This window comes from Perca fluviatilis, chromosome 14, assembly GCF_010015445.1.
Source record: "Perca fluviatilis chromosome 14, GENO_Pfluv_1.0, whole genome shotgun sequence".
In the NCBI taxonomy this organism is placed as follows: Eukaryota; Metazoa; Chordata; class Actinopteri; order Perciformes; family Percidae; genus Perca; species Perca fluviatilis.
In genome coordinates this window covers 36,597,825-36,610,834 of record NC_053125.1, presented here as the reverse complement: position 1 = coordinate 36,610,834, position 13,010 = coordinate 36,597,825, and the positions used below count along the sequence as shown (strand labels likewise).

Below are 13,010 nucleotides of genomic sequence, written 5' to 3'. Positions count from 1 at the left end.
ATGATGGATGGATGGATGGGAGGGTCAAGTCTATTTTGACTAAAGATCCCAAAACTCCACCGGTAGCCCCTTAAATAAACAGTCCCTAAAGATCAAAAGTAATTTTCTGATATTAAATTTACTTAAGTATTAGAAGTAAAAGTAAAAAAGAAACTTTTGATTATGGCCAAAGGTGTGTAACGTTATCTTCATCACAACTGTCGTCGGGGTGTTCATCATCTGTTACTATGGCGGCAGAGCCTGCAGCAGGTGCTTCCATGTCATTATGCGTCCTCCTCTTCTTCAGTTTTGACCTACGGTCATTGTTGTTGTTTTTTGCTGATTGGCAACAAACGGGCATCACTTCACCAACTGGAATGGAGCATGAACTTGCAATCTAGCAGCAATGATTCGCCAAACCTGCTTTTTTCCAGTGTGACACATTACTTCTGATTTCATTTTGTAGTAACGAGTAACTAAGATACTCAGGGGAAATGTAGTGGACTAAAAGTAAAAGTTTCTGGAAATATAAATAAAGTAAAATACAGATACGTGAAAATTCTACTTGAGTACATTAAGTTTCATTACAACACTGCGTGCAACCCTAGCTATTACCAAGTTGTATGATGTTATTTTATTTGTGTTAAATGAATGGGTAGAGGAACATATGGAAACGAGAAATTGCAATTTCTGAAAAATTGCTGTGTGAATGCTGGATGCTGAAAGGCTGACGCTACACTGCATTGCCGGCTTGAATCTAGATAGATAGATAGATAGATAGATAGATAGATAGATAGATAGAATACAATTTTTTAAGGGCTTATGATGCTCAAAAACTCATGAAAAAATTTAAACACGTCAGACTTGGAGAAAATTGCAAAGTTCTGCAGTGATAGTGTTCAAGCATCTCAAGCAGGCTCCAACGTGACCCCAAATGCTCTCCATTTAGTCTTTTTTCCATTTATTTTGTGTTGCTGTTTTCTAGTTTCTCTGTTGCCTTGTTGTATTTTGCCCTTTGATTTCAATAAAAGTTTAGAAAAACTATCATCCCATGATGCATTGCATGGTCTGTTGCCATAAAACATTAGCTGCTTCATTCAAGTTGTGAGTATTGATACTCTACTCAGAAGACTGTTGAATGAATGTATGAAATGACACTGTGCATGCTGAAGTCTTAAATAGGTCTGACAGATGTGAAGTCTTCTTTCGATATCTATGTAAATTTTTCTCTTTCTGTCAGAGTTGCCGCTCTCATTTCAAACTGTTTCCATCATCAATATTTGTTGAGCTGTTGTATTTGGCCTTCTCAGCATGAACACTGATGCGATTCAATATCATTTAATATCTTACACCAGTATAAAAAATATTATTTACACAATTGTAGATTTGAGAGCAAATTATTAATTTGTAAATAAAATGTTTATTGTTCCAATAGCATGTAAGTTTATCTGGTTAATCACAGAGTAACAGGCGATGTTGGTATTTCTTCATTTAATTATGATGAGTAGATTTGTTGGGGATCTCTGGCGGCTCGTTCGAGATGAGCCAGGTCTGCGTATGTAACCTATGTGAGATGTCTTGTGTATCACTGGGAGCCAGTCAGGTTGGTAACAGCCAGTCTAATCAGCCTCTGCCTGCATTTACAGTGGAAGAAAACAGTGTGTGAGTGCTCATCTCAAAGGACAGCAAGCATGCTCTGTCTCGTTGGAAATCCCCCATGCTGTGAGGAATTTCTCACCTCTACAACCTCATTTTCTCTTTGCAAAACTTTGACACTTACTTAAGAGAAGCAATCAAAAAACATGAGTAATAAATGTACATTATGTAATTGAAATAAATAAACAAAATTGAATCTGTTGTCTTGCAAATTAACAAAGAGTCAATATACTTTTGATGTTTTTATTTCTGTCAATTATAGTTGAAGTGTGTTTAAATATGACTGTTCTTAAATGGAGTCTGGTGGGAAAATAAATCAAAATTAGTTTAATTATTAATTAAAGTTATTTCTTTTTACATTTCTCAATTATTTTAATTATTTAGTGCTGTACATTATTTATTAATCAAGTAAAGTAAAATTGTCTCAAGTTAAGTACAGTACTTGAGTAAATGTAATCAGTTGCAGTCCACCACTGAATATAATAACGCTGATTAATAACCTGTATGTGTATCTGTTGTTTCTCCTCCTGACCGCCATGTGGCAATGGTCTTTCATTTTAAACTTTTAAACTGAAAAACCCTGACTTGGAGGAAACAACCGGAACCGGAAGTCTTGTTGCTTCACTGTGATCTAGTGATGGGACAACCGACTCTTTTACGGGAGTCGGTTCAACCGGACGGTCGTTGGTTGGCCTACCGAGTTAATAGATTTGTTCACCGGTTTGCGTGCCCTCGGCGGCGGCGGCGGGGGGGTGATCGCGTTTAACTTTACATAACTATCAAGATAACATTACGTGTATTTGTATGATATCGGCCTAATACTTTCCCCTTGGTAATGTAGCATATGAATTTCCATGAACACAATTCTAAAATGCACGAGACATAAAGGCTTCTATCGGTTGATAACTCAAACTTGCCGAGAACCTAGACGTCATTTTGATTACATAGACTCGTGCATTAGGCACGGTTACAGTCTTGTTCAGTAGTCTGGTGCACGGTCTCCTGGTGACAGCCTACCTATCACGTAACAAACATTTAACTTAATGTAACTCCTAAGATAACATGACGTGCATTTGTATGTGATATCCATCAATAATGTAATCTATTAATTTGTATGTACACAATCATTTAAGATGCACGAGAAAGGCTTCTGCTATCGGTTGATAACTCAAACTTGCCGAGAACCTAGACACCCATTTGAATATAGACTCATGCAGTACCCTCGGTTACGGTCCTTACGGTCTCGTTCAGTAGCCTGGTGCGCGGTCTCCTTGTGACAGCCTAGCCTAGCTACCATGTAGCAACATTCACTTCTCTAACATTTAACTTAACATAACTACCAAGATAACATGACGTGTATTTGTATGTGATGTACTGTACTTCCCCATCGATAATGTGTGAATTGCCATGAACACAATCCTCTAAGATGCACCAGAAACAAGGCTTGGTTAATAACTCAAACTTGCCGAGAACCAAGACACCGTTTGATTATATTAGACTCGAGCGGGCCGGCCGGTTGCACGGTTACATTAGACTCGAGCGGGCCGATCGGTTGCACGGTTACATTAGACTTGAGCGGCCGGCCGATTGCACGGTTACATTAGACTCGAGCGGCCGGCCTGTTGCACGGTTACATTAGACTCGAGCGGGCCGGCAGGTTGCACGGTTACATTAGACTCGAGCGGCCGTTTTCGGTTGCACGGTTACATTAGACTCGAGCGGGCCGGCCGGTTGCACGGTTACATTAGACTCGAGCGGGCCGGCCGGTTGCACGGTTACATTTGGTCTCGTTCGGCATAGGGTCTAGGTAGCTCATTTCCTGATTGATTCTACCACCACCACTCCAGTCCAGTGGAGGCACTAATGAGCTATTACTACACAGTAGCAGAAGAATACCAGCTACACAACGGCCAACCATTGACATATATATAATATCAACGGCACGAATGAAGTAAAAGAAAAAAACAGGAGTGAGTTGGTTCATTGACGTGTGGCACTCGATTCTCCCGGCTCAGTGACACGAGTCGGGTTAATTAACCGGCTCTTCGGTCAGTTCGTCAACACTAACTGTGATCTCGGACAGGTGGCGGAATAGTCGTGTTGTTTGTTAGCTGTCGAGCCTATTAGTGAGTTTTGAGACGGCGGAGCTCCAGGTAAACTCACACACTCCGCTAAACACTAACTGCTAACGGAGCTGAGCTAAGGCTAACAGGTTAAGTATCAGTTCATTTTGTCACTGCCCGATGTGAGTTGCGCATGCGGCACCTTGCGACAAGTAGCCTCCAAGATGCTAACGGCTTTTTGAGCTAACGCACTGTCGTAAAGATGCTAACGTCTATGAGCTAGCAATCAAACAATCATAGCTAGCTAAAACGTTTTTGAAATGACAGCTGCTGCTAGCTACAAGTTAGCAATCAAACACAAGAAAGGCTGTCACTTGAATGGCGTTTTGAGCTAACGTTAGCGATCTAACAGTACTAGATAGCTAAAACGTTTTTGAAATGACTGCTAGCTACAAGTTAGCGATCAAACACAACAAAGGCTGTCACACAGCGTTTGTGTTGTAGCTTTTGTGTTTGTGTTGTAGCTTCTGTATTTGTGTTGTAGCTTCTGTATTTGTGTTTAAGCTTTTGCATTTGTGTTGTAGCTTTTGCGTTTGTGTTGAGACAAATGTAGTTAAATGCTGTGAATTAAATCCATTGCCTGCTCAGAAACGAGAGATTCAGGTTGGGGGAACTAACCTGCACACACGCATTACATACATATAACTTAAATCAGATATAAGTCCGTAAATTGTGTGCAAGGTTAAAACTTCAGGCAAGTAAATGCTCAGTTTTGGTTCACTTCCTGTAATTGGGTCAGATTGGTTTCTCACCTGAAGTGCACCGAACTCTAGTTTACTTGGAAGAGAACCGAGGCTTTCACACCAGCCCAAACCAACCGGACTATCCAGACATGAAAATCACTCACCTTTCGGCGAAATTCGCCGTTTTGAAACCATTATAGGTGACCTACGTGAATCGTGTAGATTCGATGAGAAAATGTTTAAGGGGGGGGTGTAAGTACTCGGGCTTGGTGCCCGATTTCTGGCGTATGACTATTTTAGAAAAATAAATAAATTAAAAAGTCCACATGGGATTTGTTTTGCTGCGCTGGATTTATATTAACCATACTGTCTCTGGATTTAACCAATCATCAAACTTCCACCAACCAATGAAACGAGTTCTAGCCAATCAGATGCAAAGTAGGGCGGGTCTTTGCCGAAATGTCAGAGTGCGTTGCCGGTGTGGTCTCTGTGGTAACGCGGCTAAAAAAAATGGAGGCAAAGTTTATCAAACTTGGAGCATATAGATACAGGCAGCTTTAGTTGAGAAAGTAGTTAAAATAAATGGCGCTGGGCATGAATGGAGGACAAGAAGAAAAGGGTGGAGACGGGAAGCCGTTTAGCACTTGGTGTCTCAAATTGAGGGAGCCGGGTGCTGCTTCTGCAGCGCATGTTTTGGACGGCAGCAGCGGTAAGCTTGCTAGTCATTAGATGCTAGTCACAAAGCTTCGGTCCGTGCACTCTGTTATACGAGTACGTTACCGGCAACGACCGCTACATAGCGGAACATGATTTGTAAAAGCTATCTGAAGCCCAAACTGCCTTGACAAAGCTGTCTGTTTGGAATTAGCATGGCGGGTATTTAAACATAACGGCCTTGTTCCAGAGTTTAGACGTCTAGCTATATGAAAAGATAAACAATGGATGTTTTTAATAAATGTAAATAAAGCAGCTAATATCAACATGGACAAAATCTTGAATGTACTAATTCGCTTTTTTGATGATGACCTAGCCAAGGTAGTAAAGTTTAGTTTTCACAATGATTCATTGTAGGATTATGAGATTATTGCAATATGTAAATCCACATTGACTCTTTATTTAACATATGATTGGAAGAAGTAAAAATGTATCCAAAACGTTTGTCTTTAAAAATTATGACTTGTATTATTGTGTAATGTCAGAAGGACTTTAACTGTTTTGCCAGTCAAATTAACTTTAATGAGTGCATATTGAAATATTACACTGTTGGTTGGCAAAAAATTCAACTCAAAATGCATCAGATTGATGCTTTAAAATATGGAATATTTAAAATTTTCTTCCGGGGGAGCATGCCCCCAGACCCCCCTAGAGGGGTAATATCCTTCTCACCTTTTTCAACCCTGACTCATTTTCATGCCTGACTATCAGACCCAACGCTCCAGGGTGAGTTTTAAACGGACCAAACTGCTCAGGAGTGAAAGCGACCTTACTGTTGGTAGAACGTGTCAACTCATTTTAGATAAAGCATTAAAGCTGTCTGAAACTGTCAGGGCTCCTGCACACTGGCTGCGTGGCGTGTCCATTTTTATTTCGGCTCCCATGGTAACAGGTTAGAGCTCGCACACTGCCTGCGTGACACGCACGTCTCAACAAGGCGTGCATGCTTGAAATACCGACGCCTATTTTTCACGCGACACGCCAGCTTGTTGGAAGCGTTTCCAGGCAAAATATAATACGAAAAGATGTTTATATGTCATTTAGACATGAATACATTTAATAAATGACATTTTGATGTTTGAAAGTCTTTAGGTTTTTACATAAATGCAGATATAAATGTAATTAAAAAAAAATAATAATAATAATTAGCGATTTTCAAATATTGCACCTGTCAATACAGATCAAAATATTCTGTAGCCGGTTTTTCCATCAATACTGCTGACGTTGTCTTTGCTGTAATCAAATCAGTATATAGTTATGTTTATGGGACAAGGCTACCAGCAGCAGCGCCGCGTCAGGTGTTGCTGCTTGTAGCTTTCTCTACTACCTTTCAGTTTTGTCTTTTTCCTCAACGATATTGCATGTTGATATCGCCACAGGCAGCGTTTAATGTCTGCTAGTTTTATCACTTCAGCAGACGTGTTCATTTCCAAACAGGCTTAGTAGCTTGATGGTTATAAAGTTACGGTAAAGTATGGATTCATAGAGGAGGTATTTTGACAGCGGTAATGTTATTACACAACCGAGTCTGAGTGAGACAGGAGGACAGCTATCTAAAAAAATACAATACGTCAAATAATTAAATATATCTTACATTGCCAGAAGCCCAACTTAAAACCAGTTGTTCTAGGATACTGGAAATTATAATTGTGCTTTGTTTGGTATCTAGTGTCGGCAAAAATAGCTTTTTATTGAGTTTCCTGTCAGCGAAATGCTCTGAGTGAATTTAAGCTGGGCTTTTATTGTGAAGGGTAGACACTGAAGAGCCACCGTTATGGCAGTGTTTTTTCCCCCAACTTAATTGTGCGGCTGTTTTAGTTTTATTAACAGTTTGTTAATATCCAACGCTGTTTTCTCCAAACTTTTTTTAAATTGTTTTAATTTAACCTTTATTTAATCAGGTAGGCCGTTGAGAACAGGTTCTCATTTGCAAGGGCGACCTGGCCAAGAAAATCGTAGGCGTGCAAGACAACAAATAGTTTCACATTCAATACAGTACAAGAACACAGAATACAATATGCTACATAAAGTGCAGAAGAAGTGGGCATTACAAATTCCGGCACGTAGTGAGGTGTAAGTAAGACGATGATGTGCAATATACATGAACAGAGAGTAAATATCACTGCTGAGATGGTGTAAGAGTCAATAAACAGTTAGTCTAGTGGTCTAGTTAGTGAAGTAGATCAGTTATAACACAATATTTATGAATAGTGTAGGAAAAGATGCGACCGATTCTACTCTGGCTCAAAAGGCCAGAGTCTTTTTGACTCCACCGGTCGGTCCAATCGGTTGGATATCACTCAGACTTCCTGTCTCCGAGAAGATAGCGAAGTTGCGCGCTAGCCTTGGGATCGCTCTCATTCCCTTCTTCTCTCACGGCCTAAAGATTGTCTGTTGCTTTAAGATATTTCATTAGGTGCATTCTGTTCCAAATGTTTATTAAACAAATCAGGAGCACTTTTGCTCCACTAAATTTGAACCCGTCTTATCTTACACATGCCAGACAGGAGGAGACAGCGAGGCCATCCCAGGCTACAGGACATTCTTATTCTGAACCCAGTAGATTTCTACAATAGACAGTCTAGATACATGCTGAAGTGTAGTGAAGAGTCCAAATACAGTTAGTGCAAGTTGCGGTCTATTAAGTGAAACTACTCCGAGTTCATTTTGTAGCCAGGAAGCCAAGTGTAAAGTAGGATGTATGGTTCAGGAGATATTTAAACACACACACACACACACACACACACACACACACACAGGGTCTTGGTTTATCGTTAGATAAACACACAGTTCAGGGAGTGAACAGTCAGCTGACTTCAGTCTGTCCTCATTGGCTGGAGGGAGTGTACATTTGAAAAGGTTTCCATGGAAACCAAAGCATTCCTCAGATAAGAGCCAAAGCTGTTTCCACGCTAACATCGAGCACATTTTCGTCTCTCTGTGGATGGGAGGAAAGCATCTGAGTATCTCTGTCTGCTTTGATTTGGACTGAACAGAATCCAGAGTGAGTCCAGCAGCCACAGAGGAGAGCTGCTGGATTTCAGAGACAAAGAGAGGAATGGAGGACCAGACCTCCGACCAGAACCCGGAGCAGCGGAGCAACAAGGTCCCCAGAAGACAAGCAGCAGGCTCGGACTCTGATACCACCGATGTTCAGGTCAGTGTTCAGGACACAACAACGATACTAAACACACGCGGAAGAGGCTCGAGGCTCCGTGTTTCGTCCGTTCATTCTGTTGTTAGATATCAGACGTGGACAAAGGAAAGGCGTGTTTAGATGTCTCCGCGTCTCCTGCTTCCATCTTGTAGACACTCAAACTAACTAAATGCGTAGTGTCTTGTTCGCTTTGTTCTTTGGAACAAACAATGCTACATTTCCCTCCTAAACTAAACTAAACAAGTTAATATACATGTTTTTATAACATGTGTATATATATATATATATATGTATATACACACACACACATATATATATAAATATATATATATATATATATATATATATATATATATATATATATATATATATATATACTGTCGTGGAAGTTTCCTTTGCAGCAGGGGGAAGAGTTTCAGAGTTTAGTAAATTGAAACAAATAAGACAGACTGAGACTAAAACCAAGTTGGGTTTTTGTATTTTATTAAAAAAGATATATTTGCAAATAGGATCAACATGATTTCACAAAAGGCCGCAGCCCAGTGTGGAGTCAGTTTCTCAAATGAGTGAACAAGAACACTAGGCTTATATGCATCTTCAGGTGACAGCACACACGCACTTGGATTATTATGACGCTACAATTTTGACAGGCAATCTGATACACATGAAGACAATCAGAGGAATACAAGAGACATCTCGGAGCCATTTTTCCTCCTCCTCCCTGTACGACTGTCATCCCCCCAGTTACAGCTAAACTGGCATGAGAAAACTAGAGATAGTTTTAGGGCGACCTTGTACCTTTATCGGTTCAGGCTAACAGTGCTCACATAATGTTCCAGACTGGATGTCTCACAAAGTTAGAATATAAATCTGCATGTGGGAAATGAGATAAACTCTTTCAGCATTTGTGAGAGCAGTAAAGTACGAATTAAACATAAAAATATAAGGAATTGTGCTTAAATGTAATTTTCCCATTACATTCCACCCTTTTGATTACAACCTAATCACAATACACAAATTACTTTAATGATTACATATATTTTTTGCAAATAGCTTCTTCCATGTCCATGTCTTCTATTGTCAGAGGTTGCTAGCACTTGACAAATCGTTGGAAACAATCTTTACCATTGTTTTGTGTGTGTGTGTGTGTGTGTGTGTGTGTGTGGTCCCCTTCTTGGCTGTTTTGAGCCTCTGTAAGAAGGAGCATTTAAACACACTGCTTTTCAAAGTTTGATCTATGTCATCATTGATTCAAGAATATTGCTACATTGGGGTTAGTCAATTAAACAAGGTTCATACAGATAGTTATAGTAAACATTTTCTGTTACCACCAATATTCCATTAAAAACATGTACTTAAGGTACAAAAAAAACGGCAATATCGAAAAGTCCTCACATTTTTTGAAACTGGAAACGATCAAAGCAGTTTTTCTGTCAATCAATTAATTGATTTAGCAACTAATCATTTCAGTTGGACTTGTAGGCCTATATATTGGTCGGGCAGTTTGATGACAATAAAACATATTTCATAAACATATGTTTTGTGTACAAAAATCCTAATTCTTTTTAACCCAAATATGTCAGATTACAAATAGCATCTGTAAGCATTTGACAAAATTCTGATACTAACTTTTTTATCTTTGAAATCCAAATTAGTTATTCCTAAAAATTAGATAATTTGTCTTTGAAATCAAAAACCAACTGTTTGTTTATCACCTATATGAATTTCCCCAGTGTGGGCTAAATTCCCTCAGATGAAAGCAAGAAGTAGATCAAATATAATTGACTTCCGATTGAAAGTAACTGTTAAATTGAACTCCTATACAATCCATCAATAGGAAACCTATTGTCCTAATTCAAAAGTACTTTTAGCTCTCTGGTACCAGCAGGAACTGGCCTGAAAGGCAACTTCTTGTTTTTTCTAAACTTTTAGGCATTTGAGTCAATTCAAGTTTTTATGTTGGTGTGCTGAAAGCTCAGAGACAGAAGGTCTTGTGGCAGACTCCTCCTCGCTGGACACGCCTGCTGTAACCTGAGCCAGTCTCTCAGACTGTCATCCAGTGCACTTCTCTCTAAAGCTCTTGTTTCCTCTAAGCTTTTCCTGACTGAATTGTTATCCCTTCTATTTATAAAGTATACTAGTATATTATATATTATTATCTTTATGGTATAAAAGTATTATCTTTTACTGTTTATAAGAGTTATCTTTAACTTATATTATATTTTACTTTTCGTGTAAACATATAAATATGAGAGTAAATATTAAATGAATATGTGTATACCATTGTCTTAGTACATTACTCATAATGTACATCATTAAGCAGTCACATGAACATTAAACATTTTCATTTAGATATTTTGTCTTAATCATATCTCCAAGTTGTTGATACATTTAATCATCATGGTTTCAAACCCCATCTCAGCACTTACCCAACCCTTACACAACTTACACAGGTCTCAGGAAAAATGCAGCAAGTGCAAGAGTCTAGAAAAATACAAATTAAGGTATTCCCCTTTTCAAACCATGTTTCTAGGAAGTCTTTGAATGGATCATTTATGCCTGTATTTACCCAAAAATAGTTTACGGATGTTTTATGTCAGACTTTACCTAAAGCCAAAGTTATTTCTATCAAATTTTCATCAATCCAATTCAGATTCGAACAATGAAACGTACTTTAAACATTTCTTGACACATCAACTAAATACTTATCTTAAAAGTAAAAATAAGTACTTCTAATTATCTTCTCATAATAGTGTTTGTATTTTCAGAATGTGAGTCTGTGTGCTACTTAACTTCACAGTGCGTCAGATGTGTCAGAGCAGAACAGTCTCTTGCTCCCCCCCCCCCCTTCTCTCAGTCCATCTGCTGGTCCGTTCCTCCAGACAGTTTTCACCGGTCCTGCAGCTGGAGGGCGAGCGAGATGGACGCGACTGACACAAATGATGCGCCGTGTGGCACAAAACAGAACTCCAAAAAGCATTATTTGTTCTTTTATCAATATTATCACTTGGATAAATGTCTGCTTATTTTTAATGAATATCAATAATTATAAAACCGCATTTCATTCCCTCATGCTGGTTTAACTCTATAAAATCCATACAAATTGTGCTAAAAAGGAAACACTGCTTTTGTAATTGTTCGCTTTTAGATTACTTTAAAGGTTGTGTTTCAGTAAATAGTGAAAGTCAATCAAAACAAAACTACATTTTCTTTAGAATAGTTTTTGAATTAAAAGAATTATGTGAACACCCCATTCATTAAACACCCTATTTATTATTGCTACTATATCCCTTCTATTTGAGGCATGACAAGCTCATGACTCAAAAAAACGCAGTACATATAAATAATCTGTTCTGTGGTTTAGCCATTAACACTGTCCTGTGTTACACAGCAAAACCTGAATAAAAGCAACACAAAATTCAATAAATCATTTCTTTTAAAAGAAAACCATTCACCAAAGTGTTTTCAACGTCAACATCAATTAATTTAGTTTTAACCTATTTGTGATGTAGCAAATCAAAATACAAACAAAGTCTTTAGTGCAGTTTTACTGAAAAAAAACTCACTAAAGTACAATATTAAATTAACTGTTTTTAGGCTGAAATCTCATATCAACCTGTATTGGTTTCAATATAACCAATAAACTAAGACGAATTAAACAAAAATATGTTCTTTATTTTCTTTTTATCTTTAGTTTGCAACCCAAAGTTATACTACCCGCTGTCTGGTAGTTCTAAAAATCATTATGAATTAAAGTTTTTAGGCCTATAGAACAAACCTAAGTACTTCCAATTTGACCTCTATTTATCCAATTTGTTACCTGATATGGGAAACATATCATAATCTATAATTTATGACAAAAACTATATCAAAAATCATTGCTGAACCATTTACTGTACATACACAACTCCTGTTTCTCTCTTATCTCTGAGGTGTGTGTGTGTGTTGCTATGGCCTTGCTGCTCTGTAAGCTTAGTCTACAGTGAGGGTTAACCAATCACCTCACTGAGTGTCTCTGCTGCTCTCATTGTGGTTGTTAGCATGTCATCAGGAATTTGTGCCTTTTGCTGTGAGCCATAATACGTTACCAGTTGGTCCTCACACAGTGGTGTGTCTGGTGGGTGTCCTCTTTACCCACGTCCACTGTGTGGAGGTGCTGTAAACAAAATCTCAAAAGGGTGACAGGTTAAGTCGCTTGCGCGTGCACATTCTATACCTCAGTACAATAAGCAGAGCTTTTGTCAAATGTAGGCATACTGCATTTTGAATGCAAACCACTATACTTGAGATTTTGGTAGGAATTCTCCATTTTGGAATTATTTCAGTGAGTAGGGCTTTGGCTCCTACACTGCCTGACAGTAGTCTTGATCCAAAAAGAAATCATTTGTGAACCAATGTTGCTTCACCATTGTGAAACAATTGTTTTTCCCTCAATTGTATTTCCATTATACTAATCATCCCCCCTTTTTACACCTGGTTTTAACCCGTGTGTCCTTTGCCAAATTAGGAAAGAAAAAGCTGGATAGCCTTCTGTTTAGGAAGAATGAGCTCTACTGCTTGTACTGAGAGATGAGATGGCAGAGGTCCAAATCGGATAGCATCAGAAACCCCTACAACAGAGAAGCCCACACGGTTAGGCCACTGCTAGAGTCTCTGGAAGAAGAACTGTTAACCTAAAAAAAATGAAATCAGGGTTAG

The 13,010-nt window shown here is 38.6% G+C and overlaps 1 protein-coding gene across 2 annotated transcripts in view; it reads left to right on the top strand.

Annotated features, from left to right (window-relative positions):
- Positions 1–13,010, top strand: part of LOC120572817 (zinc finger protein 239-like) — a 38,424-nt gene that overhangs the window by 13,109 nt on the left and 12,305 nt on the right. For both annotated transcript variants that reach the window (XM_039822278.1, XM_039822279.1), the window contains exon 2: positions 8,152–8,312. In XM_039822278.1, coding sequence (XP_039678212.1) covers positions 8,214–8,312 — 99 coding nt within the window. In that variant the 5' untranslated portion in view covers positions 8,152–8,213. The remainder of the gene's footprint in view (positions 1–8,151; positions 8,313–13,010) is intronic.